Source organism: Panthera pardus, unplaced genomic scaffold (genome assembly GCF_024362965.1).
Source record: "Panthera pardus isolate Hobbes unplaced genomic scaffold, ASM2436296v1 HiC_scaffold_10, whole genome shotgun sequence".
In the NCBI taxonomy this organism is placed as follows: Eukaryota; Metazoa; Chordata; class Mammalia; order Carnivora; family Felidae; genus Panthera; species Panthera pardus.
In genome coordinates, this window is record NW_026526655.1 from 8,371,093 (window position 1) to 8,397,473 (window position 26,381).

At 54.8% G+C, this 26,381-nt stretch overlaps 1 protein-coding gene across 6 annotated transcripts in view; it reads right to left on the reverse strand.

Annotated features, from left to right (window-relative positions):
- Positions 1–8,527: 8,527 nt before the first annotated feature.
- Positions 8,528–26,381, reverse strand: part of ARMC9 (armadillo repeat containing 9) — a 152,377-nt gene continuing 134,523 nt past the window's right edge. For 5 of the 6 annotated variants that reach the window (XM_019445604.2, XM_019445605.2, XM_019445603.2 and 2 more), the window contains 3 exons: positions 26,169–26,293; positions 21,461–21,575; positions 8,528–12,777 (listed from right to left, as the gene is read on the reverse strand). In XM_019445604.2, the coding sequence (XP_019301149.2) occupies positions 12,576–12,777; positions 21,461–21,575; positions 26,169–26,293 (442 nt within the window). In that variant the 3' untranslated portion in view covers positions 8,528–12,575. The remainder of the gene's footprint in view (positions 12,778–21,460; positions 21,576–26,168; positions 26,294–26,381) is intronic. The other variant, XM_019445602.2, reaches the window with a different exon arrangement.

The following is a 26,381-nucleotide window of genomic DNA, read 5'->3' on the forward strand; positions in this document are numbered from 1 at the left end:
TAAGTATTTACCAAAGAGAAACATGTCCATACCAAGACTTGTACATGAATGCTCACAGCAGCTTTATTTTTAGTAGCTAAATATACCAAAGGTGATATATCTGGACAATGCAATTCTCCATAATAAAAAGAACTGAATTACCAGCACATGCCAGAGCAGGGATAATTTCAAACTAATTATGCCGGCTGAAAGAAGCCAGACAAAAAAGAGTACATACTGTATGATTATAAGTAAAAAATTCTAGAAAATACAAACAAATCTACAGTGACAGAAAAATAAGTTGCCTAATGATGGGGGAGAGGTTGGGGGCAGAGATTACAAGAGAGCACGAGGAAATTGTTGAAGGTGATGGTTTCTCACTCTCTTGCTCATGGTGATGGTTTCACGGATGATCCCATCTATCAGAGTTTATCACCGTGTACACTTTATTTTTATTTTTATTTTTTAAAATTTTTTTTTTCAACGTTTTTTAATTTATTTTTGGGACAGAGAGAGAGACAGAGCATGAACGGGGGAGGGGCAGAGAGAGAGGGAGACACAGAATCGGAAACAGGCTCCAGGCTCCGAGCCATCAGCCCAGAGCCTGACGCGGGGCTCGAACTCACGGACCGCGAGATCGTGACCTGGCTGAAGTCGGACGCTCAACCGACTGCGCCACCCAGGCGCCCCCACCGTGTACACTTTAGACACATACAGTTGATTGTACGTCAGTGATACCTCAGTAAAGCTGCTATTTATTTCTTTAATTAAAAAATTATTTTATTTTATTTTAGAGAGAGAGTGCCAGCAGGGGAGAGGCAGAGAGCGTGCGCGAAAGAGAACGAGAGAGAGAGAGAGAGAGAGAGAGAGAGAGAATGAGAGTGGGGGAGGGGCAGAGAGCGAAGGAGAGAGAGAATTCCAAGTAGGCTTTGTGCAGCACCAAGCCTGACGAGGGGCTCGAACTCAACACCAGAGCCGAAATCAAGAGTTGGACCCTTAACCGACTGAGCCACCCAGGCACCCCTGTTTATTTATTTATTTTTAAGTAGGCTCCATGCCCAATGTGGGGCTTGAACTCATGACCCCGAGATCAAGAGTCACATGCTCTACCGACTGAACCAGCCAGGAACCCTGAGCGATTCCTCAGTAGAGCTGTTAAAAGGAACCAGAGACCAGCTACGCACAGGCTGTCCCTGAGGGAACCTGTAGTTTGTGGGGAAGGCAGGCAGTGGACACCCAGGGGCGGCCACAGCCGGGAGTAACCTCAGAGTGTGGGGAGCTCAGGACGGGGCCCTGAATTGAGACCTACAGCCCTGGTACCCAGGAGACTCCCGCAATTCAGGTTTGACCCCCACCTGGCCCAGACAGGACACTGCGGGGAGCAGCCCGGGCCCTCCCTACCCCTGCGGAGTTCACGGGCAGGGACCCCACAGTGTGCCTGTGAGATGACGGGGCGTCAAAAGATCTTGGGAAGCAGGGACAGAGAGGGGTCAGGAAAGTCCTCCTGGGGCCTAGGCAGGTAAGGGAGGCGGAGGCTGGAGCAGAAAGGTCAGGCAGAAACCTGACCCCGTGTCCCCTGGGGGTGACCTTCTCCCCAGGGGCCTGCAGAGTCTTCCTTCCTTGAAGGCGTGGGCCCTCCCCGATCTCAGCCTGGGGTCTGCGCGGTCTGCGCAGCCTGCGCGGCCCCCACCCCCTCCAGTGCCCGGCTGCCGGTCTCACTTCACCCCGCCCCCCTCAGGGCGGGGTCTCAGAACCCAGGGCTCTGCCCCAAAAGTGGTAACGCAGATGAGGTGGGATGCCTATCTTGAGGGCTGTGCCCCTGCCTCACCAGAGGCCCCAGGCCGCTCTGGTCACTGTGGAAGGCCATCCCTCAGCCAGGGACAAGGGACTGGTATGATCCTGTCCGCGGCCGGGAGGTGAGAAGTGTGGACGGTTGAACGGCACCAGGTGACAGGCAGTGAGGAAAGAGTGGGCGAGATGGACCCTGGGGGCCTCTCCACCACTCTGGCGTCGCCAAGAGAGCTGGGTGCAGACACAGGAGTGCCACACGCCAGAAAGGCGTCTGGGCTCTGGGCAACTGCCTTCCTGTGGGGCCCCTTGGCTGTCTTCGGGGTGCAAGCTTCGGACATTGGAAGGGACGAGGCCGTAAGGGCAGCCTCTGTGGAACAGGCCACCGAGAGTGTGGTGCTGACTTCCCTGGACCCCTCTGAGGTAAGCCTGCTTGGGAAGGTGACACCCCACATCCACACCTGCTTGACCCAGGGCGCTTTCAGCAGGGTAGGGAGGGCTTTTCACCCCATCCTCACGGGTGGACCTCCCTCTGAACAGCCTTGGGTTCCCTGCAGGAGACTGAGCTGGTCTACTCCAGGGCCCAGGGAGGCCTCATCTTCAGGGGTCCTCCTATCCCCTCCTGCCCTCCCCATCAAAACGAGGAAAGGATACCCTGATGGAATCATTTTTCCTTTGACCGGGAGCTTCTCTCTGGATCTGTGGCTCAAGCCACTTTTCGCCCAGTCGTGGACTATAGTTCTGAATCTCAGCTTGGTCTCAGGCTGGGTTTAGACACAGGATGACATCTGTCTTCCAAGACTTCATGGAGCCAGAGACACCCGGGGAGAAGGAAGAGTACAGGCCAGGAGGCGCCCACCCCTCCCCTCTACTTGGATCCTCCCGTCTCGGTGTGGAGTCCCCGGTGCCCTCCTTTCCCGAACTGTCACCAGACTGGAGCGGAACCCTGGGTGATGAGAGAGGAAGGCCCAGAAGGAAGCGGGTCAGTGAGTGGATGGGATGAGAGGCAGGAACAGAAAAGGGCATTTTCAGAGCCAGGGGACCCATGATCCTGGAGGCTGGGACCCGGGATCTTTAACGTGGGACCTCCATGTCAGGTGCGAGGAGTCACTGGTTCTGACGTCAGAGAACCAACAACGGAGAAAAGAAAACCCAGTCCTGGGTTTGATCCTGCAGAAGTCGACCAAATGGAGCTTGAGTGAGGGCAGAGTGAGCCCCGAGCCACCTGCTCCAGGGCACAGAGGGGAGAGGCCAGGGTTGTTCCAGGCGGGGCATATTTCAGTGCCTGCCTGTCCCCACCCTAGCCAGCAGTCACAGAACCTCACATCCTGGCGGTAAACTTTTTTATCAGCCACACCATCGTGCAGGAAAAAGATGGAGGTATGTTTCATGCCCGGGCCAACGTCTGAGGAGTTGCATTTAACGGTTAACTATGACCTTGAACTTTTTGGTCCGGTTTGGTCTGCAGGTACTCCTGCCTTAAGGTGACCTCAGAATCCTGGCGGGAACCCTGACCCTCATGACAGAGGCTGTGGGGTGAGTCTAGTCCCCCAGCAGAGCCCAGGGCTGATCTGACCACCAGTTTGGCACTGTGACGTCGCCGTCTTGTCCCGCCTTTACTCCCATTGCTGATTTCCCCTCCACCTGGCCTCAAGGTCACCTCACTTGTCCTTTCTGAGGCTTGTAGTTACACATATCACAAGGGGGACTCTCACCATGTTGAAGTAACAATGAAGGTGGAAACTTGTTCTCACAAGAGTGACGGATGGAAGGGTCTGGAGCTTTGCTGCTAAAGAATCAGAAGGGACCCAGCTACGTGACGTTTCCCTAGAAGGACCAGAGGCAGAGCCGCTGGCGTTGAGACACTTCCTGCCGGCAGCCGGGGTCAGCAGCATGTGTGCGTGTGTGTGGGGGGGTGACTGCACCACACACGCTCTCAGAGTTGCTCAGCCACTAACTGAAAGTGGGTTTGGAAGGAATACTGGGGACCGTGTGGCAGACCAGCCAAAGTGGAAGCGACGAGGGCCACTGTTTCACTCTCAGATCTTTTGGTTGCTAGTGACACCCTCAACCTTGAGAGTCATTAGGGGGAAAAGAAAAGGCAGGATTTATTGGGCCAGATAAGCGGAAAAGGTCAGGGTGTGGCTGGAGACAACTGCTACCAGGGAGCCCGCCTGGCCAGCGTCACCTCCGCCCCTTCCTGTGGTGCCTCCTTCTCTCGTCCTGCAGATGGGGACATGGCCACTGGCATCAGCTTTGCGGCCTCACCAGATAGGGGTTCGGGTCTCTGAGTGGCGCGTCAGTCCATCTCCCACCCTGCAAGAACCTGGAGAGGCGGGTCCGGGCAGTGAATGGGAGTTGCCCTTCGGACCATGTGGCGGGAGGACCCGCCTCCCGCTGGGAGGGAGTCATCCCAGGCCTCCCAGGGCAGCACCCCAGGGATTGCCTGGAATCAGAGGCCCCCACAGACGGGGCCTGCAGGGTGCCGCGGTGCCTTCAAGCCCATCTCCGGGTGTGGGTGTCGGGTGTCCCGCCATGCAGCCCCCAGAGCCCCTGGGTCGTGCCCTCGGACCAGCTGCAGCCCTGCACATTCTTAGTAGTTGATTTTCCCTGAAGCCTTGTGATGAAAATGCCACTCCCACCATTTCTTCTGGGGGGGCGGGTGGGGGGGTCAGGGGGTGCTCTTCACAGCCGCCTGAACATCATCCATTTGCCTGGGTGTTGCCTCACTCTGCCGCTCAGAGGAGGGGCTGGCCCAGCCCGGCTCAGCCTCCTTTCCCTCGCTGTTTCCATGTGCTCCTTTGGAGATCCCACAAAATCTCAGAAATCTCCTCCTCTTTTGCCTGGTTTTTGTGTTTTTCCGCCTGCCGGCCGCTCCACGCCTTTAGTAGAAGGGGGTTTCTGGCCACTGATGCCTTCCTTGTCCAGGGTTTGCTCCCCACTGTCCCCTGGTCCCACTGCCTTGGGCCCCCTGGTGTCCTGTCTGTGATGCTCTGGGCACAGAAACAGGTGTCCCCCAAAGTGGCCCAGCAGGAGACTCTCAATGTCGGCTCCAGCTGGGTCCCCACACCAGGTCATTAATGGACCCTCAAGCCGCAGGGCCAGGGGGCTCCCCTGAGGCCCTGCAAGCCCTCTGATCACGCTGCTCCCTGGGTGGGCCGTTGAAGACTGGCCTTGGGAATGGTGCTAGTGTTCCTCACCTCACACCCCAGCCTGAATCTAGGCTCTATGCCCTGCCTTCTGCCCATAAGCCCAGTGTCCCCAGGAAACCCTGGGCGCGGCCCCTCTGGACCTATAAAGTCCCTGAGGCCCTCTGCCTGGCTTCTCCCTAGAAGATGCTGCTGCCCGAGTTCAAGCCTGGCCTGGGCAGCACCCAGGGACCTGCCAGTGTGACGAGGGCCCCCTTATCTCTTCTCAGACCTGTCGGTGCCCCTGCCCTGACCACAACACCAAGTCCTAGGAGTCCGACTGTGTATCTAGTGAGTTCTCACTCCCGGGGAGTGGTGACTGCTACCCGTCACTGGCAGGCAGAGCAGCGCCCTGTCGTTAAACAGGTGGGGCAGGTGCGTCTCTGGGCAGCGTAGGTATCGGAAGTGTGAGCGGCAGGAGTGTGCCAAGCGGCAAGGTCCAGGCAAGGCCACCCAGGGTAACCCGGTGTCGTCCCTCACTCAGCACGTAATCCAGGAGCAAAGGCTCCGGGCTGGCTCCCGTAAGGCGAAGGCCTGGGTGTGAGGTGATGTTAGCACTTTGGGCCGACGCCAGAGACCTGAGGTGGTGTAGACAGAGGTGTGGACAGAGGCTTTCGGAGCGGCGGCTGCTCGTCCAGCACGCATGCCGCCATTCTGGCTTGCCGTTGTCGGGGGCACCCGCCCTGCACCTGACACTCTGCCTCCGACTGCCCTTCTTTGCACACCCCTGCCGGCCGTCTTTCACAAGCAGGGGGGCGGGGTGGGGAGGGGAGAAGCCCCGGTCTGTAGGGTTTCCCAGCTTCTGCGGTGTGTTTGTTCCCAACACGGCCAGTTCCAGGCTGTGGAAATGATATCCGCGAACAGTCAGGGAGAGACGCATAGCGGCTGTCATGTCCTATTTCCCCCAAACGGATACAACAGATGTAAGTAACCGCCAGGACATAGACGATGGTAAATACAGTAAAACAATTAGGAAGGGATGAGTTTTGAGTATTTGTTACTTTATTTGATTTGAGAGAGAGAAAGCAAGCGTCAGCCAGGGAGAGGGGCAGAGAAAGAGAGAGAGAGGGAGACGGAGGGAGGGGGACAGAGAGAGAGAGAGAGAGAGAGAGAGAGAGAGAGAGAGAGAGAATCTCAAGCAGTCTCCATGTTCAATGCGGAGCCTGACTCAGGGCTGGATCCCAAGACTCTGGGATCATGACCTGAGCTGAAATCAAGAGTTGGGCGCTTAACCGACCGAGCCACCCAGGCGCCCCTTATTACCGTCTATCAAATAGAATTTATTGAATTGTAAGTTTAGATAATTTAAAATTTTTTGTTAGCCGTTATGTTTGACAGCAGCTCATAGAACCCATGAAAATTTAGGGAGCGGCCCCTGTGAGCTGACACAGGCTGCCGCGGGCCCGGGTGCCAGAGGAGGGCCTGGTGGACCCCCTGCCCTCCCCCCCCCATCCCGGCGCCCCTCAAGATCACTGCCCCGAGGCCTTCGCTCCGTCTCCCCTCTCTGAGCTCAGGCTGCGCCCTGCCCCCTCTTCCCTCTCCAGGATGTTCCCCGCTGACCTCAGTGCCTTCGGCAGCCTTTCTTGGTGCCAGGCCGACCTCCTCCGGCCCATCGCTCTGGGGCTCCTGTTCCCAGGAAGGTGGTCTCGGCAGCCCTGTCCTGCCAGCGACAACTGCCCAGCGTGCCCTGCTTTCTTCCGGGGTCCCTGTCCTCCTCCCCCGAGGGCGTCTCCTGCACCCGCCCCTCTTCTTTCTCTCAACCCCCCTTCTGCCCTCAGTTTCTTATTTCTCCTAGTCCCCTCCTCTGAAAGCCCGTCCGCTCCGGGTCTTCAACTGTCCCCTTAGACCGGGGACTCTGTGTAGGTCGCTTGAGGGGGCACTTTCTCTCAGCCCCACAGCCTCCTCCAGAAAGTCTGCCCCTCGCTTCCCTGCGGCGCTGGTGCTCCGCCCTGGACTGTGGCAAAGGTTGGGAATTCTCCGTAGAAGATGGGCAGCGACTCGGGGGGCAGTGGAGCCGGGTCTCCACAGTGTTGCCCCCGCGGTATCCATGCGGCCTGCGGGGCCTGGGGCTGACACTAGGCCTTCCTCGAGTGCACACCTGAGGTCATAGCCGGCAGAGGCAGAAGTAAGACAGGACCTCCCCGCGGCCCCTGGTGACTGTCTCTCCTGCCTCTCAGCTCCTTCCCCCATGTGCCCCTTAGACAAGACCCCTGCAGCGCTTACTAGAACCCCTGCTCCTCTTGTTTGGATTGACCAGCCGGGCCTTAATCCAGGAACCCTAGAGACACTCCGCCCGCCCAACCGTAGGAAAGGCACACGTCCCGGGCTTGCTCTCTTGTTCCGCTGGCACCCCACCACGACCTCCCTGCCTGACCTCCCCAGGGTCAGGACCTGTGAGTAACAACCTTCTCTATTTCACTTTCTCTTGCTGTTGCCCCATTTAACAGTTTTTTAAACACTTTTTAAAAATTTTATTTTAGAGAAAGGGAGACAGTGTGAGCCGGGGGGGAAGGGACAGAGGGAGAGAGAGAGAGACAGAGACAGAGAGACAGAATCTTCAGCAGGCTCTATGCTCAGTGCAGAGCCCAAGTGGGGCTGGATCCCACGACCCTGGGATCATGACCTGAGCCGAAATCAAGAGTCAGACGCCAGGCTGAGCCACCCAGGCGCCCCAACAAATGTTAACTTAACAAAATCACCACATTCCACGTCCGGACACAGAGTAGCGCCCCAGGATGTTTGTTGCGCTGAATCTAAATGTTACTCCCCAGCGGAAAAACAACCTTGAAAGATTTGGCCCTGAGGAGGGAGGTAAGTTCCGAACGCCTTCAATGTGGCTGATTGTTCGGGCCATACCCTGGGTCTGTTCACTTTCCCCGTATCCCCATCTGTCCACGCGACCTTCTGGCCATGGCTGTGCGGCCTGCTTTGGCCAACGGGCGAAGAGGAAGCACGAGGCAGGTAGAAACCTGAGCAGCACGTGGGCCTCATCTTACGGCAGTTCGAGCCCTGAGACCGCCCGTGAACGAGCCCAGGGCTAGCTTGCTGCGGGAGGACAGGCCTCATGGAGGAGAACTCAGGACCCAGCCGACGGCCAGCTGTCGGACACGAGTGAGGCCCTTGACTGCCCTCTGGCCACGGACACATACACCTGGGTCCAGCCAAGTGCAACAGAACTGCCCAGTTGCGGCCCAGCCCCCGTCAATGAGCCACAGAATTGTAAAGTTGACAAACTGTTGGTTTTAAGTCACTTCGGGGTGGCGGGGGGGGGGGGGGGGGTAGTTTGTTATGCGCAAAGCAAAGGGAACCACTCAGCACAAGGTATCACAGACAGCGTCTGGAGAGATGAAGACAGGCAGGCAGGCAGGAAGGCCGGCCGGCCGGCTATGAAGCTGTGCTTCGCTGGCACACAGGGAGGGCCCAGGAGGATCCCCCAGATCTCGGGCCAGGACAAGGGGGAGGCAGTGAGGCATTCGCTTCACACACGAAATGTAAGGCGGTAGCCCAAAACTTAGGAATCAAGGCAAATAATATTTTTAATGCAGTATTTAAAAAAATCAAATCAGCAAACCCTGGCTCATGAGCTGGCTGCCCTTTCCGCTAAAAAAAGCTTTATTGGAATTGGGGCCGGGATTAGGATTTAGTAAACACAGGGTCAGATCTTGTTTTTCTTACAAAGTTTGGCTTTTTTGGTCATGGAATTTTTGCATTAGTCTTATTTGTGTATTTGTTTTTTATTTAGTTCTTTAGATTTGGGCTAAATCCTTCCCAACCTACTGACTGCTGGTATCTGATTGGATCTCAAACTTCTACCTGTCTTATTATATTCCCACCCAAGGTCAAAATTTAAGCTGTTGTCAGATAGTTGCACCTTACTGTGAATGAAGCAAAATGAGATCAAGTTCTGCTCAGGAGATGGGGTGCCTGGGTGGCTCAGTCAGTTGAGCGTCCGACTTCGGCTCAGGTCGTGGTCTCTCGGTCCATGGGTTCGAGACCCGCGTCGGGCTCTGTGCTGACAGCTCAGAGCCTGGAGCCTGCTTTGGATTCTGGGTCTCCCTCTCTCTCTGCCCCAACCCATTCATATTCTGTCTCTGTTTCTCTCAAAAATAAGTCAACATTAAAAAAAATTTTAATTTCTGCTCAGGAGAAATTAGGAGGCCAGGTAACTGGAGAGGTGGGGTCAGCTTCCAGGGGAAGAAGTGATCTTTCTGCGGGCCTACCATTCTCAAAATTTCCACAGGCTCTCCACCATGGCTCCCTGGGTAGGTGTCATGGGCCAGTCCTAGTGGCTCTATGACTAAATGTCCAGATGACCTTTGAAACCATTTGGGTTCATTCACCTACTCGATTCTTTCCCCCATAGGTCGGTCGCGTTCGTGTCTGACCCCGGCAAACTCAGTGAGGCTCGCAGATAGCTGGGATATTTGGGAAGAAGTTGCTGGTATTTTACCAAGCCTCTTGCTAGCCATCAGCCGTGGCATGTGGACATGTGTTGCAGAGAGAGGAGTCTCCCAGGGCATGGTGCAGAGGCTGGACAGTATTTACTTTCCCCAAAGAACCACCCCAACCACACCTGATGACTTCAGTGTAGTTTGATCCAGAACTGGATACTCCCTGAATCGCTAAAAGATTGTCTTTTTTTTCCCCCTTAAAGTCACTAGACGTTCACAAACCAGACTTTAGCTCATCTGCAGGTTTGAGGGAAAAACAGCAGTTGCCTTTTCACCGTGGAGAAGGGGGGAAACTGAGGACTCTTCCATTCCCTCTGGATTTCTGGAGACGGGGCTGCTCCCACACGAAGGCAGGGGAAAGGCCGCGCCAGTCAGCGGCATCCGAGGAATCTGAAGGGAGTGGATTTACTGGGGAGAACAGGAGAGACTTTTCCATCACGTTCCTCCGCAACCACTTTTCAAAGTGTCACCGTGGAGTGATCCCATTTCAGGGACCCGGTCTCTGTCCACATCGATAGTACCTGTGATAAGTGTGGGTGTTTTCTCTTCATACCTCCAAGTCAGGAGTCGCAGAGCGCCTGGAGTGCCTTCCCAAGAAGAAGGTAGGGCCTTGTTCTCCACAGCTTTCTTCTCCAGGAACAAAGAGGGGCTCCCACGTTTCCAGAGAATCCAGATGCGGCTTCCGGGCCAGTCACGTGACCACAGAGTTCTACCTTGCCCGGCCTTGTGCCACTGCCAAAAAAAAAAGATTAACCCAGGATCCTGGCCCGTGACAAGTTTGTCGTGGGGACAACCTGGTGACTGGCCTGCTCTACAATTCTTCCGCTTCCCTCCTCTGCTTGCTCTCTTGAGGAGAGAGGAGGCCGTCGAAAAATGAAATCTTCTCTATTTACATCCAGCGGGACCACAGGGATGTCTTCTCTAAAGGGCATGGCCATGGCAGATGGAGTGCTGAGGGGAGAGTACGTAACTTCACACACACACACGCACGCACACGCACACACACGCCCTACCACACGCAAGGACCGTCTCAATATTCAGTTTATTTCAGTATTTATATTTGAGGAGAGGTCAGATTCTGCCACTAGTTTGGGGGACCTCGCCGGCTCGGCGGGCAAAGTTCTTTCCTTTATCCTAAGGCGTGAGCTCTGACGTCACCCACTGCAAGGGGCAAGCCTCCCCCATCATTTTGCCAGGGAGCTGTTTGTGTTTACGGTCTTAAAGGAGGCAGGGGAGGGGGAAATGGCGTCAACCCTACGAGGCCTTTAAAACACGCGTGCAGAAGATCGGAAACAGCGATATAGTCCAAGCTACGTACGGGAATGTATCATATTCGTCTCAGATTTTAAAAAAGGAAGAATATCAAATCTGCTGCTCAGGAATATGGCTTCGGGATGCGTCTCCCTTATTCTAAATCCCTTCAGTCTCCTTCCGGCTGGACCGAGAGGAGCGACGGTTTCCATTGAGGCCAAGGCCCCGTCTCGGGCCGAGTCTCCAGTCCCTGCTCCCCCCCACAGGCTCCTGACGTGAGCAGCTCGCACCGTCTACCCAGGTCTGTTCCTGTGTGTGAGGGGCGGCCGGGGACGGGCAGGGACAGGACCCGGTGTCCCGGGGGCTGTGGGGGGCCTGCTCCTGGGCTGCCCGGAGAGCTAGCCTCGCCTGGCCGCTGGCAGACAACGGTCTCCTCCACATCTGTCACCTGCAGCTGCTGGCCGGCTGAGGAAGGGAAGCTGGCTGGTCCTCGGGCAACGGGACGGTGACACCGGCGAAGAGACCATCCTCACTTCCTGGAAGATTGGCCGCCTGGAGAAGAAAGGCGAGAGCAAGCTGCCAGCACCAAGGCGGTAACTGCACAGAGTCCCCTCTGTCCCATACAAGCCTTCTTTCAACCGGCTCTGTGCAAACCGAATACTGAAACCTTCCCTTCCCCCAGGTCACCTGCTCCGCGGCCGGGGCGTGACTCACGTGGCCATGCTCTTTCCTCTCAGGAAGCAGGCTGCTTGGCGTGGGGCTCCCAGTGAATTTTGCTGGCAATAGTTTTGCTGTTTGTCGAGGCCACAGGACATAAATCTGCTGCTAGCTGAGCAATCTACGTGCAGGCAGGGCCCCGTGGAGCCCGTCGGGTACTGGCCATTGCTGCCTCGATTATGACCCGAGGGAGCTCCGGCCCGGTGCTGCCCGGTGTGGCCTGGAGCCCGGCAGGGGTCAAATGGGTCTGTCTGCTTCTCTAGGGCCAGTGTTCCTGGTATTTGCCGGTGCTTCCTTTGGGCCCGTGTGAGGAAACAGCTTGGCCTGCACCGCTGGAGGGGACACGGGGCTGGGGCTTCACCGTGTGTTTCCCAGCAGATGGGCGCTGTTCGAGAAGAGGGAGGGCGGCCCTGCTTTCCAGCCACGGCCCATTAGCCACACGGCCAGCCCAGCGGGTCCCCGTTGGCCGGGGCGCCCGGGGCTCTGGCAGGAAGCGATTGGGGCAGCAGGGGACAGCACAGCGGCAAAATGCATATATCCTGAGTGTGACAGACCTTCTGCTGATTGACATTCTTGTCTGGCTTCTCTTTTGTTTTCCTTTATTTTTATTTAATTTATTTATGTACTTAAAAAATTATTATTATCATTTTTTTTTTTTTTTTTTTATTTCGACGCGACCTCTACAACCAACATGGGCTCAAGGCTACAGCCCTGAGATCGAGAGTCACACACTCCAGCCAGGCGACCTTCCCTTATCTTTAGACTCTTTGGAAAGGTCCAGGCTCTGGTGTGGTCAACCGGCTGAAGCTAGGAGGGGAGGGGAGAGAGGAAGTGGTCTTCACAGTGGGCAACAGGGCAGGAAGGAGGCCCCTTGGGCCCACCGCACTCTCAGTCCCTCTGGTGGCCCTCCCTCCAAGACACCTGCTTCTGTTGGATTTTGAGGCTGCCTGCTTCCCGCCAGGAAGGAGGTCCAGGTTTTCAGGGCCAATCACACAAGTCCCACAGGCGGGGGTGGGGGTGGGGGAATGTTAACTCCGAGAGGCACTGCCTGGACAGTCTCAGTTTACCAGCTTGTGTATGAGGCACCAGGGCCAATGGCAATTTCATAAATAGAAAGGCTGGTGAAGAACGGATCTGTCCCTAGGGCACAAGAAGCCACTGCCTGGGGTCCTGGTCCTGTGCCTGCTGGGCACAGAGGAGCTCAGTGCCCTTCCCTCCAGTCTGACTTACTCTGTGGTCCTCTCGTGGAGGAGGTCATGGAGCTGGGGCGGCTGGCCTGCTGGGGGCCACACGAGGAGAACTGAGGGGCCAGAGCGGATGCCTTGGCCTTGGGTGGGTTCAGGTCCAGGATCTCAGGGGTCCGGGGGGTCCGGGGCTTGCAGGTGAAGGCCGATGTAAATTCCCTGGAACAAAACGTGTAGTCTAGAGTCACAGCCACTGCATGGCTAGGAGTCACAGGAGGAAGGAAGGACTTGCCATTGTGAGCACAAAGATGCCAGGCAGGCACTGTCCTGGGCATGGGGTAGGGGTGGGGTAGAGCCGGGCACCCGGAGGCATACATCCCTGCCCCCATGGAGCTCATATTCTAGGGGAGGAGGGAGATAATAAAAAAAAGGAATAAATGCTGGGGCGCCTGGGTGGCTCAGTCGGTTGGTCATCCGTCTTCAGCTCAGGTCATGATCTCACGATCCGTGAGTTCGAGCCCCGCGTCGGGCTCTGTGCTGACCGATCAGAGCCTGGAGCCTGCTTCCGATTCTGTGTCTCCCTCTCTTTCTGCCCCTCCCCCTCTCACACTTTGTCTCTCTCTCACTCTCAAAAATAAATAAACATTAAAAAAATTTTTAAAAAAAGGGATAAACGCTAAGGAGGGGATGAAGCAGAGAAGGGGGACAGGGAGCTTGAGAGTGTTGAAGTGAGAGGGTGGCCAGGGAAGGTGTGGCCAGCAGGGTAATGGCCCCCCATTCTGTCCACGTCCTCCTCCCTGGAGCCTTTTCTGACAAAGGGGAATTAAGGCTGCAGTGGAATCGAGGTTGCTAATCTGCTGACTTTAAACTAGGGAGATTATCCTAGGTTATCAGGGCGAGCCCCGGGAAACCGCAGCGTCCTTAAAAGTGGGAGAGGGAGGCAGAAGAACACAGAGAAATAGGTATGACCACGGAAGAAAGACAGAGATGCAAGGCTGCCGGCTTTGAAGATGGCGGAAGGGGCCGCCAGCCAAGGAGGGCAGGAGGGCTCTAGAAGCCAGAAAAGGCAGAAAAGAGATTCTCCCACAGAACTCGGGGAAACAGTGTATCCTGTGTATGCCTCGATTCCAGCCCAGTGAGAGCCCTGTCGGACTTCTAACCCACTGAACTGTAAGGTGGTACATTTGTGGTGTTCAGGTCACTAACTCTGTGGTCACCTGTTACAGCAGCAATAGGAAACTAATTTTAGACGTGGTGGCCAGGGAAGGCCGTGCTGGGAAGGTGACATTGAGCCCCCAAATGATCCTGTGGGGCAGGCAGTACTGCCCCGGTTTTCAGATGTAGAAACTGAGGCCCCAAGTTTGTGAACTTGCCAAGGTCACACACATAACAAGCAGGTTGCGAGGCCAAGATTTGAGCCCAGTGGGATCTTACAGCCAGCTGTTGTCCAGATGCTATCTGCCTCCCAGCCCCGGGGAGCAGCCTCACAGAGACAGTGGACCTGACTTGGAACCAGGGCCTTCCTTTCCTCCAGCACCTGCAGCCACTGAAACTCGGTGCTGTTGGACGAGAAATCCTGGGAGTGAGATCGTGGCTCTGTGACCTCCCAGTCACCCAGCTGGAGTTGGGGACTCCCCCGCCCAGTGCTTTGCTGTCTGGCTGTCACTGAGCTGGATCCACGCTGCTCCCTCCTTGACTTCTGGGGCCCTTGCTGCCTATGTGCCCATTTTCCTGACTATAACTCTGAAGACCGGAGTCCCAGGCTGTCACCCAGGGTTGTCATAGCCACTGAACGAGCTAATGTAAGCATCAGCCCAGCTGCCAGCCTGGCGCATGCCCCGTAAATGGCAGGTCCGTGTTCCTTCCCTAAGTGGGTGCCTTAGTCTACGGGCTTCACAGAGTTGGTGCACGGTTTGCTGTGCATTGCAATGCAAGCAAGTTTGCTGACATCTGGGGAGCCTCAGTTTCCCCACCTGTAAAATGGAGGGCAGCTGTGATGATTCTGCAAGGGAGGTTGTGTCCTGAGCCCCATCGTGGGCCCCATAACTTGGGGTTCTGGCTCTTGGGGAGTGGGCCTTGGGAGGAAACTGGAATTTTTGGATTCACTTCTATATTTCTATATGCCCCTCTTTTTTTTCTTTCTTTTTTCTTTCCTTTTTTTTTTTTTTTTTCTACATCGAGACTATTTTACTCTAATCATTAGAAAAATAAAACTTAAACATCTGGAAAATTTCCAAATTCAAATTTAGGACAAGTCTGGCATAAAAACTGCCCATACTTTGGGCAATACATCTTTGATACCAGATTGGAAAGGATAGGGAGGTTTAGCCCTACAGTATTTTATTAAAGTTTAAAATGATTTTTTCTTTGTTTAAAAAAATGTATGTATACGTATGTGTGTACATACGTCCGTGAAGTAAGCTCCATGCCCCAGCACGGGGCTGGAACTCCCGACCCTGAGACAAAGAGTCACGTGTTCTACTGACTGAGCCAGCCCTGTGCCCCCATGACTTTTTTTTCTTTAAGAAGAAATTATCTTTTTATATCATTTATAATAGTATTTCCCTGAATATTTTCCACGTTGTACCTTTTACACGCATGTGCGTTTTCACATACTTGTATTCATACTTACATGCTGCTCTATATTCTTCTAATTTTTTTTTCTAACGTTTATTTATTTTTGAGACAGAGAGAGACAGAGCATGAACGGGGGAGGGGCAGAGAGAGAGGGAGACACAGAATCGGAAGCAGGCTCCAGGCTCTGAGCTATCAGCCCAGAGCCCGACGCAGGGCTCAGACTCACGGACCTCAAGATCGTGACCTGAGCTGAAGTCGGACGCTTAACTGACTGAGCCACCCAGGCGCCCCTATTCTTCTAATTTTTAAAAATGTTTATTTTTATTTATTTTGGGGGAGAGAACATGCATGAGTGGGGGAGGGGCAGAGAGAGGGAGGGAGAGAATCCCAAGCAGGCTCCAGGCTCCCAGCTGTCGGCACGGAGCCCGATGTGAAGCTCGATCTCATAAACTACGAGATCATGATCTGAGCTGAAATTAAGAGATGGAAGTTTACCGACACCCAGGGCCCCGATACTTCCCTGTTCTTATGACCCTCATTCCACCTGCTCTCTAGACTTCTGAGTAGCCTCCACTATTATTTATGATGGAGGATTTTTATATAAATATTATATGTTTATAATATATATATATATATATTTCATCCGATGGATCTACTGGAATATATCATGCCTTTCCCTAACATTTTGCTTTTCTTTCATTCATTGATAATGCACACGTGTGCAAAAAACTGTTCCAGGCCCTGGAGATCAAAGGTCAACGAGACCAAATTTCTGCTCTTAGGAAGTTCACAGAGAAGTAGGGCAGTTTGACCAGAGCACAAAGATAAAATAATGAAATGAGTCACACTGATGATGCTTTTCTTGCACATATAAAGACGATTTTTATGTGGTTTAGTGAGGTGGTTTACTTTTTGTTTTTTTTTTTTTAAGTGAGCTCTATGCCCAACGTGGGGCTCGAACCCGTGACTCCGAGATCACGAGTCGCGCGCTCTACTGACTAAGCTACCCTGGTACCCTGAGGTGTGTGTTTGTTGTTTTTTGAAAATATTATTTGGTTCAAATGATTTTTTTTCCTATTTTGCTATTCTAATTTTGATATCTTCGGTACTGTTATAGCGGTTAATTATTTTTAAATTGTGATAACACGTACATAACATAAAAATGACCATCTTGACCATTTAAAACTGTAGCCCTACTACATTTTAAGAAGGAGCGACTAAGAGAAACTAAAAAAAGTGACTCGGCGAACACTGGCAGCTCTTCCTGGCACAGGGTTAGCTGTGGGTTACCTGGGGATGTCATGGGACAGGGAGGCCAGATTTGAAGGAGCGAGCTGTGCAAGCCCAGGAGGGCTGGCCAGCTTCACTGCATGGGGCCTCAGAGCCAATGGGCGGCAAGGTCAGGTGGCAGGGAAGGGGGGACGCTGAGATGAGTTGGCAAGAAGTGAAGGGAGAGAAAGGTCTGGGTAACAGAGCTAGAAGTCTGTATATAACCTCCCAACCCCAGAGCAACCAGAAAAGGGTCCTGTCCCTTTGGAGAACAATTTGGCAATGTGTATGAAAAAACTCTTATGTATCGGTTGACTTTATGTGCCAACTTTGCTGGGCCATGGTGCCTAAATATTTGGCCAAACATTATTCTGGATATTTCTGTGCGGGTGTTTTTTTTGGATGAGATGAACACTTAAATAGGCCGACTTTGAGCAGATTGCTCTCCCTAGTGGGGAGTGGGCCTCATCCAATCAGTTGAAGGCACAAATAGACAAAGTCTGAGCTCCCCTGAGCGGGAAGGAACTGTGCCGGCAGACTGCCTTTGCACTCCAACTGCAACTCTTCCCTGGGTCTCCAGCCTGCTGGCCTACCCTGTGGGTTTTGGATTTGCCAAGCCTCTGCAATCATGCGAGCCAACTCCTTAAAATAACTGACCCCCCACCCCACACACACATCCTGTTGGTTCTCTTTCTCTGGAAAACCCTGACTAATACACCGTCAAAGCCAGCCTCCTCTCTGCCCTAGGACACAACCTTTGTTTGGCCACGGTAGTGTTGTTTGGGAAAAGAGCACCCGCAGACAAGGGGCTCCTTCTGGCTCCTTCTCCAGCATTGGAGAAGGTGGCCCTCAGCAGAGCCCAAACCACAATGCGGGCTGCTGCAGGGGGTGGTGGTGTTGACTGAGGATGCTGGCCACCGTCCCCGACCTCGGCATGGGGGATGGCATCAAGGCCCTCTGGGAAGGACACCGAGGGAGGCAGAGGTAGAGGTCAGCTTGGCCTCCAGGCCCCCAGCACCTCTGAACGGTGACCTGAGCACTCTGAGCAGCAAGGAGCCAGAGCCAGGAAATGGTGATGGTTTGGTAGGAGATGAGGCCGGATTAGGGTAGAGCAGGAAAAGCACGTGGAAAGGAAATTCAGGACGGCAGTCACCTATGACCTAGGAAAACTAAGTTGCCGCAGGGATAATGGTGCTGGGTAGTAGAGGGAAAAGGAAAACCTCACTACATATGTAAATTGCAGGTGTCCTGCAAGACAGGCAATTATTCAAGAGGCCATTAAGGCACAAACGACAGTGCTTGGGGGTCCCCTTAGTGGACTCTGCCCATCAGGATTCAAGATATTTCATCTATCCACTAACAGAACCCAGAGAGGGGTGCGGGGGGAGGACACAGCAGATGAAGGCAGATCCAGAAGGTCGCCCACCATGTCTGCACATGGACACGCGGGGCTCCTGTCCTCATTCCCCTGACTTCCTGGTTCCTAGTTTCTAGTTTCTTTTAGCTGGATGCATCGTAGTGCTGTCATGAGCTACCCCATATGCCACATTTGGGGACACACGTGAGGGGGATAAAGCATGTATGTAAACACATGCAGAATTTCTTTCTTCTTTATTTTCTAAAAGCCATAATACTTGCAGAAGAGTCGTTTCCTGTCTGTCGCGGGACAGGAACTTTGACACCGTTGTCTTTGGATCTTGGCCTGGGCGGGGGGTAGCGGGCATCTGTGCAGGAGCGAGCGCTCCGACCTGAGGAGCCTGTTCCCTCCGCCCATCATTGGGCCACAGGGAGGCACCGTCCAGGCAAATGCCTCCCGGTCGGTCCAGCTGGGCTCCTCTCTGCATGGACCATGTGCCGGCTTGGTTAACAGTATCTTCCCCAACTACTCAATACTACGGATTCTATGAAGCAGACAGAAAACAGAACAGGAACCCCTTGGCATGGGGGAGGGGGAGGGAGACAGTACGATCACAAGGTCTGAACCGTTGACTCCCTGGCTTCCAGAAAGCCAGTTTCATGGTCAGACTAGTGGCTGGAAGCCACTAGAATGGAACTGGAGCCTCAGTGATCTTTAAACCGCCTCCAATCTGGGGCTAAGCCATGAGAGTATGGTTTAATCTACCGTTTGCCCCAAACCGCAGCTCCAGAGCTTTCCAGGGATACCAGCAGCCAAGCGGGGCCCACCCCGTGGCCTGTCTTCTGGGCAAGAGGCTGTCCTCACTCTAAGGACTAAGAGAGAGGGGCTGGGGGAAGCAGAGGGAAAAATGTCCCCCATCAAGCCATGCAGAGAGCCACTCGCTCTCCCTTTTAGCTGATTCATCCAACAAATATTTTGAGAGCCTGCTCCGGGCCAGGTGCAAACACAGGGGCAGACCCCCTAGAGCCATGGACCAAGTGACCGCAGTGCTCTGTGCCCCTGTGCAAGGGAACACGGCTGCGTGACTGGCCTTTGGGGTCAGGAAGGAGGATGGGGTGCTTAGCTGAGACCTGGGGCAGCCGGTGAAGTGGAGGCCAGGGGTGGGGGGAGAATGTTGCTGGCAGGGGTCACATAGCCAGTGGAGAGGGAGGTGGGTGGCCCAACTGTATCCTTCTCCCTCTTTCCTTCCTCCTCTTCCTCAGACAGAATACTCCCTTTCCCCGGGCTTAAAGTAAGAGCAGGATTCACGTTAAGGTGGGAGCACCCATGGATTTAACCCCAACGGGGCATTTGTGCCCAAGAGGAGCTTGGAGGGCCAACTGGGTCAGCCCACTTAGTGTAACCAGGGGGAAGGTTTCTTAGGAGAGCCTGTGGGGTCCCCTGCCAACTATGAAAACACTTATTCTGGGTGTGCCTGGGTGGCTCAGTCGGTTAAGCGTCAGACTCTTGATTTCAGCTCAGGTCCTGATCTCAGGGTGCATGGGTTCGAGCCCCATGTTGGGCTCTGCGCTGACAGCATGGAGCCTGCTTGGGATTCTCTCTCTCCGCCTCCCCCCACTTGTGCACACTCCCTCTCTCTCTCAAAATAAATAAATAAACATTAAAAAGAAAACAAGAAAACACTTATTCTGGAGAGAGAGGATTATCCCCACTGGTAAGTCTCAGCAATGAATTCTGCCTTTACAGGAAGAGAGAAGAAACGGCTCTAGCCCCAGGACAGCAGGTTTGGTCTGGCCGAGATGTGGGATCTGGTCCGGGCCTGAGAGCAGGGGGCTGGCATGGCAGGGGGCCCCGCCAGCCTCTGGCTTACCCCTCTGAGCTTTCTCATTCTGGGGCCCCCACCTCGCGGAGGTGCCAAGAGTCAGAGAATCCCTGAGCTGTGGACCAGCCTGCGGGAGCACGCCTTCGGCCACTCTGAGAGAGGGGAGGAGCCCCAGATCGGGGAGGTGGGTCCCTGGGTCCCCGGCTGGTCAGGGGCTGAGCCGGAGGAGACCAGATGCTTGGCCCCCAAGGCCCCCCACGGCCCCCAGCCTCTGCCATCTTTTACAGCCTTTGACAGGACTGGCCCCCACCCCAGTGCAGCCCCCAAACTCCTCTGGCTCCACCCCAAGCAGCCCTGCTGCCTCTGGAAACCCTGACTTCCCTTCAACCCCGTGCCTGGCCGCAATCTCTGCCCGCAGTGGTGGGAAAGGAAGGTGCCGGGGTGCCGCCCACCCAGAAAGGGGGATGGGCCGCAGCACCCTCTCGCTGCCTGCCTTCTCAGACCGTGTGCGTGGCTCTGCTAGGCCGTCTGCCTGCTCTGGGGGCAGAGGCCGCTCCAGGTGTCCCTGCAGCCTCGAGAGCTCAGCGGGGACTCCTGTGTGTGTGACTTCCATCTGTGGGAGCCTGCAGGAAGGGCAGCGGGGGCCTGGGTACGGGGAGGGCAGCCAGCAGGCTGGTTCCTCTGACCCTCTACACTGCCAGGGGGAAGCGTCTGCAGGGCGTGGGGGAGGCTTCGCGCCTCAGGGGTCTGGAGTCTGTGGCTCCGCAAGGCTCTGCCGCTCAAGGAACTCCAGACCGGGCCAAGGTCAGCCGTGACCACAGCTGGGGTGCGGGCCTGCTCGCTGCTGACGCAGTCGTGGAAATACTTCCCAATTCTATAGAAAGGTGGGGGCACAGAAGGCCTGACCGGTCACCATGGCAAAGTTCCTCTAAATCAGAGACTCCAAGGGTGTAGTCATGTTAAACACGGTTCTAGGCCAGTGTTTTAGTGCAGAAGGCTGGCTTCTCCATCCTGAAATTACACCGCGTCCACCCGGCCACGCGGTGGGGGCAGCCGGGGTGCCGGGCGGATAGGCTGAGACCAGGGCTAGGCCCCTCTCCCTGAGCAAGCTCCCTGAGATCTGAAAGAAGAGGCTTAGAGCCCCAGACTTTCTCCATTCTAAAGAACCCCAAGTGACGCATCAAAGGCCAGTCTGTACTCATTTGGTGCAGAGGAAGAGAAAACACCTTTGTATTCTGTGTGGGATCCTGTGTCTATTTTAGGAAGGTCCGGAGGGCACCTGGGAGGCTCAGTCGGTTAAGCGTCCGACTTTGGCTCAGGTCATGATCTCACGGTTCGTGGGTTCGAGCCCCGCGTCAGGCTCTGTGCTGACAGCTCGGAGCCTGAAGCCTGCTTTGGATTCTGTGTCTCACTCCCTCTCTGCCCCTCCCCTGCTTGTGTTCTCTCTCTCTGTCTCTCAAAAATAAACATTAAAAAAAAAACTTTATAGGAAGGTGACATCTGAGCGAAACCATTTCACTAACCTCGTTCTCCATCTTTCTCCCATCCATCCTATCTTCTCCAAAAGCAAACCGCTAAGATAGGACACTGTTCACAAGTTACCCCAAATCACACATCCTCACAAACACGTTCAGCTTGCAGTTCTTAAAACTAGTCCCTTGGGTAGGTTTATGAGTCTCCTTTCCTTCCAGTCTGACAAGCGATAATTCTCAGGTGGCAGGTGCCTCCCCGTGGGCTCTGAGGTTAACAGGTGTGGTGGCCACAAGCCCCTGGGTATCTCCGTAGGGTGCTTCGGGCCCCAGTGAAACGCTCCTGCGCTGTCAGAGTCAGAGCCTGGACCACAGAGGAGCCCTCCCAGGACACCTCCCCGTCCCTACCTGGTGGTGTCTCCACCGCCTAGGGCCTGGCTGGGGTCCCCCGCCGAGGGCAGACGAACCTCTCCCTGATGTCCCGCTGGCAACCATTCTCCCGGTTTGATGTCCACCGTGGAGGCTGGGGAGGAGAGAGAGTTCAGTGGACTCTTTGAGGATGCTCCTTACTGGGCTGGGCCCCAAAGCCAAGAACAGCACATGCCCACGCGAGCCCCTGACAGCTCCCTGGAGCCCACCGGGGAGGACTTGTTCGCTTGTGTGCAGCCCGAGAAGTCTCCAGGCGGCCGCTCGGCGTGCTTACAACCTGGGGGCGCAGCGCGAGCGCTCTGGCTGGATACACACGCAGCACAGGGAACCACAGACCTTTGGCCCCGTTGCTTCTCCTGGCCCCCCCTCTGTCTCTCAGGGAAAAGCCGACAAACGTGGAACTGTCTCCCTTGGTCGCTGCTTGGTGCCAATGCAGAGGAGCATGGAGGCACGGTAAAAAACTATTTGTTGTTTGTCTGAAATTCCAATTCAGCTGGGTGTCCTGTACTTTTATTTGCCGGATTCGGCAACCCCAGAGGTGGGGCCCTCTTCCCCCTGAGCTACCCCAGGACCCTTCAGGCCCGAATCCCCCAGTCCACCCACAGGGGCAGGCACTGCCCTAATTCCCAGCCAGCAGTGTTCGTGCTGACATCATGGACAAGGAGCAGGCTGCCTGGGTCACCCTGGAGACCTTCACAGGGAAATGACCGAGAAGTCCCAGACGACACTGCCGGGGAGCTCTCCTGAGGGCCCGGGGAGGGACCTATTCTGTGTTTCAAATGATATGAACCCCTTCTTCTCCGGCCCCACTTTTCTTCTTGTTCTACAGCCAAAGGGCTTCACACCACCGTGAAAGCAATTCTGTGACAGAGTCCAGATTTGCTATGTCCTTAGTCCAAGCTCCTTCCGGCCCTTCCATTTAAAGTTTTATCCATTTTGAGAGAGACACAGAGAGAGCGAGCGAAAGTGAGCACACACAAGTGGGGGAGGGGCAGAGAGAAGGAAAAACAGAATCCCAAGCAGCCTCTGCATCATCAGCACGGAGCCCCAGGGGGAGGCCGAACTCACGAACTGTGAGATCATGACCTGAGCCGAGATCAACAGCTGGATGCTTAACCGACTGAGCCACCCAGGAGCCCCGAGCCCTTTCATTTAAAAATGTCCCTGGTACCTTTGCAACGTGGCCTCTACTTTATCTTCAATATAAACAATCTTCTTTGCAGGTTTCCTCAAACGCATAGCAAGGGACACAGCTTTGACTTCCAGGTAACTATCTTTTGACCCAAACAGGGAATCTGTTTCTGGTGTGGAGCCCAATGGGTGGCATTATTTACAGCCCACCAGGACAGTCTCCACTTAAAGCTGGGACTGGACCTGGAAATTCAGCCTTCTCTGATCTGTTCTCCAGTGGACAACTGGCCTGCTGTGCTCTCTGCTCTACAAGCTTATAATATAGCCCGGGACACAGACTTTAGGTGTATGAAGAAATAATTGAGTGGAACCACATACAGCTGTGTGCTGGGCTACACAGAAAATCCCATCCCAGTTAATGGTGCCACCAAGATGGCGCCCAAGGGTGGGTAGTCCTCCAGGATCAGGAGCTTTCCCAGGTGGGAGTGGGTGGAGGGACAGGTTGGGGGGTGGGTGGGAACGCCCCCTGGCAGGAGGGAGGAGGAACTAAGCTGAGCTGTCCTGAGACCCTCTGAGGTCTTTTTGGTCCTGTCACCAAATAGTAGTCATCCCCTACACCCCTTCCCACTCCCTCCACTGAATGTCACCACGTAGGCGTTCAGAACTCCCACCACAGAAGGACAGATCCACTGAAAGCTGGGGACTGGGGGACACCAGCAGCTGTGTGCGTGCACCAGAGGCTTCCTGGGATGAAGTATTGTTTTCCCGCCTGTGGATCCATTTCAGACCAGGCTGGGCATTTTCACTTGAGGCCACTGACAAGGTATGCGACTTTGATATCTGAGATAGCCTTGGTTGAGGGGGAATGAGAATAAATTCCCCCCAGGCCAATGTCATAACAAAATTCTAAGTCACATTCTTGGCTTTTTCCTTTGGGAACTATTTCCTGTTGGCTCTGTGGAGCCAGTCCCTTTGCCTAAAAAGAAATGTACTTTCTGGCCCTGCGGTCAGCTGATCGAGCGGTTGGAGGATTCCACAGGTTCCCCATCATGAGTTTTCACCTTTAGCATCGACTGAATGCAGAGGTTTGAAGGGGCTTCCTGGGCTAACGCGCTCGAGGCCACCGTGGCGGGTTCCCGCTGGGTCGGAGGTGTGGCATGAATTCCCAGTATGAGTGAAGGCCAGGAGGCCAGGCTTAGCAGCAAGTCATGTGTGAGGGGCCTCTGAGGAGTAGCTGGGCGAGGCCAGATCGGGCTGGGGGCGTGTGTGTGTGGGGGGGGTGGACAAAGTGAGCCAGAGCACGGAAGCAGGAGAAAGGGCCGGAGAAGCAGGACTATATGGACGGAGGGGTCCAGAGGAAGTCAAATCAGGCTTCTGACAGGAAAGGAGTTACACAGAAGACAACGAGGGCCAGGGTGGCCACCCAGCCCACCAGTGTGGTCTCCCTCTCTAGCCCTCTGATCTGCTGACCCAGATGCAGCCTCAGAACCAGTCTCAACACTGCTCATGTGTGTTCTTGTTTTTGGCTTTTGTTTTTGTTTTTACTTAAGCAGGCTTCATGCTCAGTGTGGAGCCCAACATGGGGCTTGAACTCACAACCCTGAGATCAAGACCTGCACTGAGATCAGAGTCAGATGCTTATCTGACTGAGCCACCCAGGGGCCCCTGGTTATGTGCATTCTAAGCACATAAACCCAAGGCTGCTTGCCAGTCGTCCTCACACAGAGGCTGGGTGAGAAGAGGGAGGGACGGTGGCGACAAGACCAACCGAGGGAGCGGACCAGTGGTCCCGGGACATCGGTCCTGGGGTGGCTGCAGCTGGGCAAGCCCGGAAGACGGCAGAAGGAAGAACAGAATCTACACCACAAATGCTCCCTAAAGGCTCCCTAAATGACCCAGGGAGAGCCACTAACCCGGCGGAGGCTTGGCTTCCCACGGGAGACCCTCGGTCAAGGAAAAGGATTGTTAAGAGAGATTTAGGGGTGCTGCCCTGAGGCTGACAGCAGGCTGTGCAGGGCAGGGGAGAATGGTTCCTGTGGTCGGTTTCTGGCCCATGGAGTGAGGGTGGTTAGTTCTGGAACCCACTGAGGCAGGAGGGGAGTTGATGAGTAGGGTGGGGGTCCTGGGTCCCAGCCAGGCCTAAGCAGAGAGGAGCAGGTAGGAGAAGGGGGCACGTGGAACATGGGAGACATGGTCTCAGCGATCAGAGCTAACTCCGGCCAAGCGGCTGTCCTGGCTCCAGGTGGCCCATGTGGAGGGGCTGCTGCCTCCCCAGGGGGAGGCACTGGGGACCGTGCTGATCACCCAGGCTGGGTCCCCTGGTGGCTGCCCACTGTTTTCATGTGAGGAACCGGGATTTGCCAGGGCCTCGACTTTGTCAGGGCTAAAGGAATTGTGTTTGAAAATCACAATGACATCAACATCTCCAGCAGTATCGTCAGCGGCCACGCAGCTACTCCATCCACGGGGGCCTCGAACGCCTCCATCCTACATGGAACACATGCTAAATCCTTCCAAAATCCAGGACCATACTGATAATCAGTGCAAGACAGAGGGCCACCCTGGTGGTCACTTTGGTAAAACAAGGACGTACCTGATAAATAAACGGCCCTAAATGCAACTTTTCAGAAGTCCAGGCTGAACTTGAAATCGTTTTTAACTCAAAGGGCATTAGGTGAAACTGGCAAAAGTGGTTAGACCACCTAAAACCTCCACTCTGGCACAGAAATCTCTGGACAAATGGTGGAGCTAGTCAGCTTTCAGCGAGGGCACATTAACGTTTACAGCTCTAACAAAACATGTAAAATAACACATGATCTAAGGTGGCAAAACCTCTAAAACTGTCCCTAACCAGGAGACCCTCCCCCAGACTCTCCAACAACCTGGCTTTCCTCCGGCTCTGTGACCAGCCTACCGCTCTGAACCGGGGCTTAGCAGCGTTCGAATCCAATTGTGAGCAGATTATAAAAGTTCTCAGATGTTTCTCATACTGGAATCTGACCTGCTCCTCTGTTGTTTTTCCCGTTTGAATGGAGATTACAGTCTTATCTGGCCTGCTCATATCCTTTTAATTTCCTCTTGAAAATTAAAAAAACAAAACAAAATAAAACCTTTCGTACATATCCGATTCAAAGCATATATATTTTTTCTGGCATCTAAAAAAAAAATACTTTTTATCCACGCGTGTGCCCCTGCTCACACATTTCTGTCTCAGGCCAGCCTTCGAACACGCGGCCGCACGCCTCGTGCAGTCTGAGGTGCCAAAGCCTCGGTCATGAATCGACATCGCCTTCTGAGACGTGACTACTCGGAAAGCTCACGTCGAACGCAGCTTTCCCCAGCACAAGTGTCGCGCTACTCGCTTGCAGACGTCGGCAGTGCTCACTATGCTGCGACAGAAGGGGGTCTGGAGGAACAGGCCACGGGCAGGTGTGGCCGCGTGGCTGCGGGTCAGCGGGCCTCGGGACCAGGCCGAGACCAGGGTGTGAGCACGAGGCCTCTCCGGGTGTGTGGCTGCTGCTGCCCGGTCCCCACGCCACCGGCGTTCCGTTCTTACGTGAAGGCCCCGAAGCACCAGCCTCACCCCCCTGGTGCTCTGGACGGGGGGCGCTTGTCAGGGATGGGAGGCCGCCGTTTCCCGCACGTTGGGCCATCTGGGGAGGAACGGGATGGTCTTCCGGCCTGGAGGGAAGAATGAAACACAGCAGTAAATACAGGTAGCCAGGAGGAATTTGCTGCCTACCGTGAGACGCCAGAAACAAAGACAGGG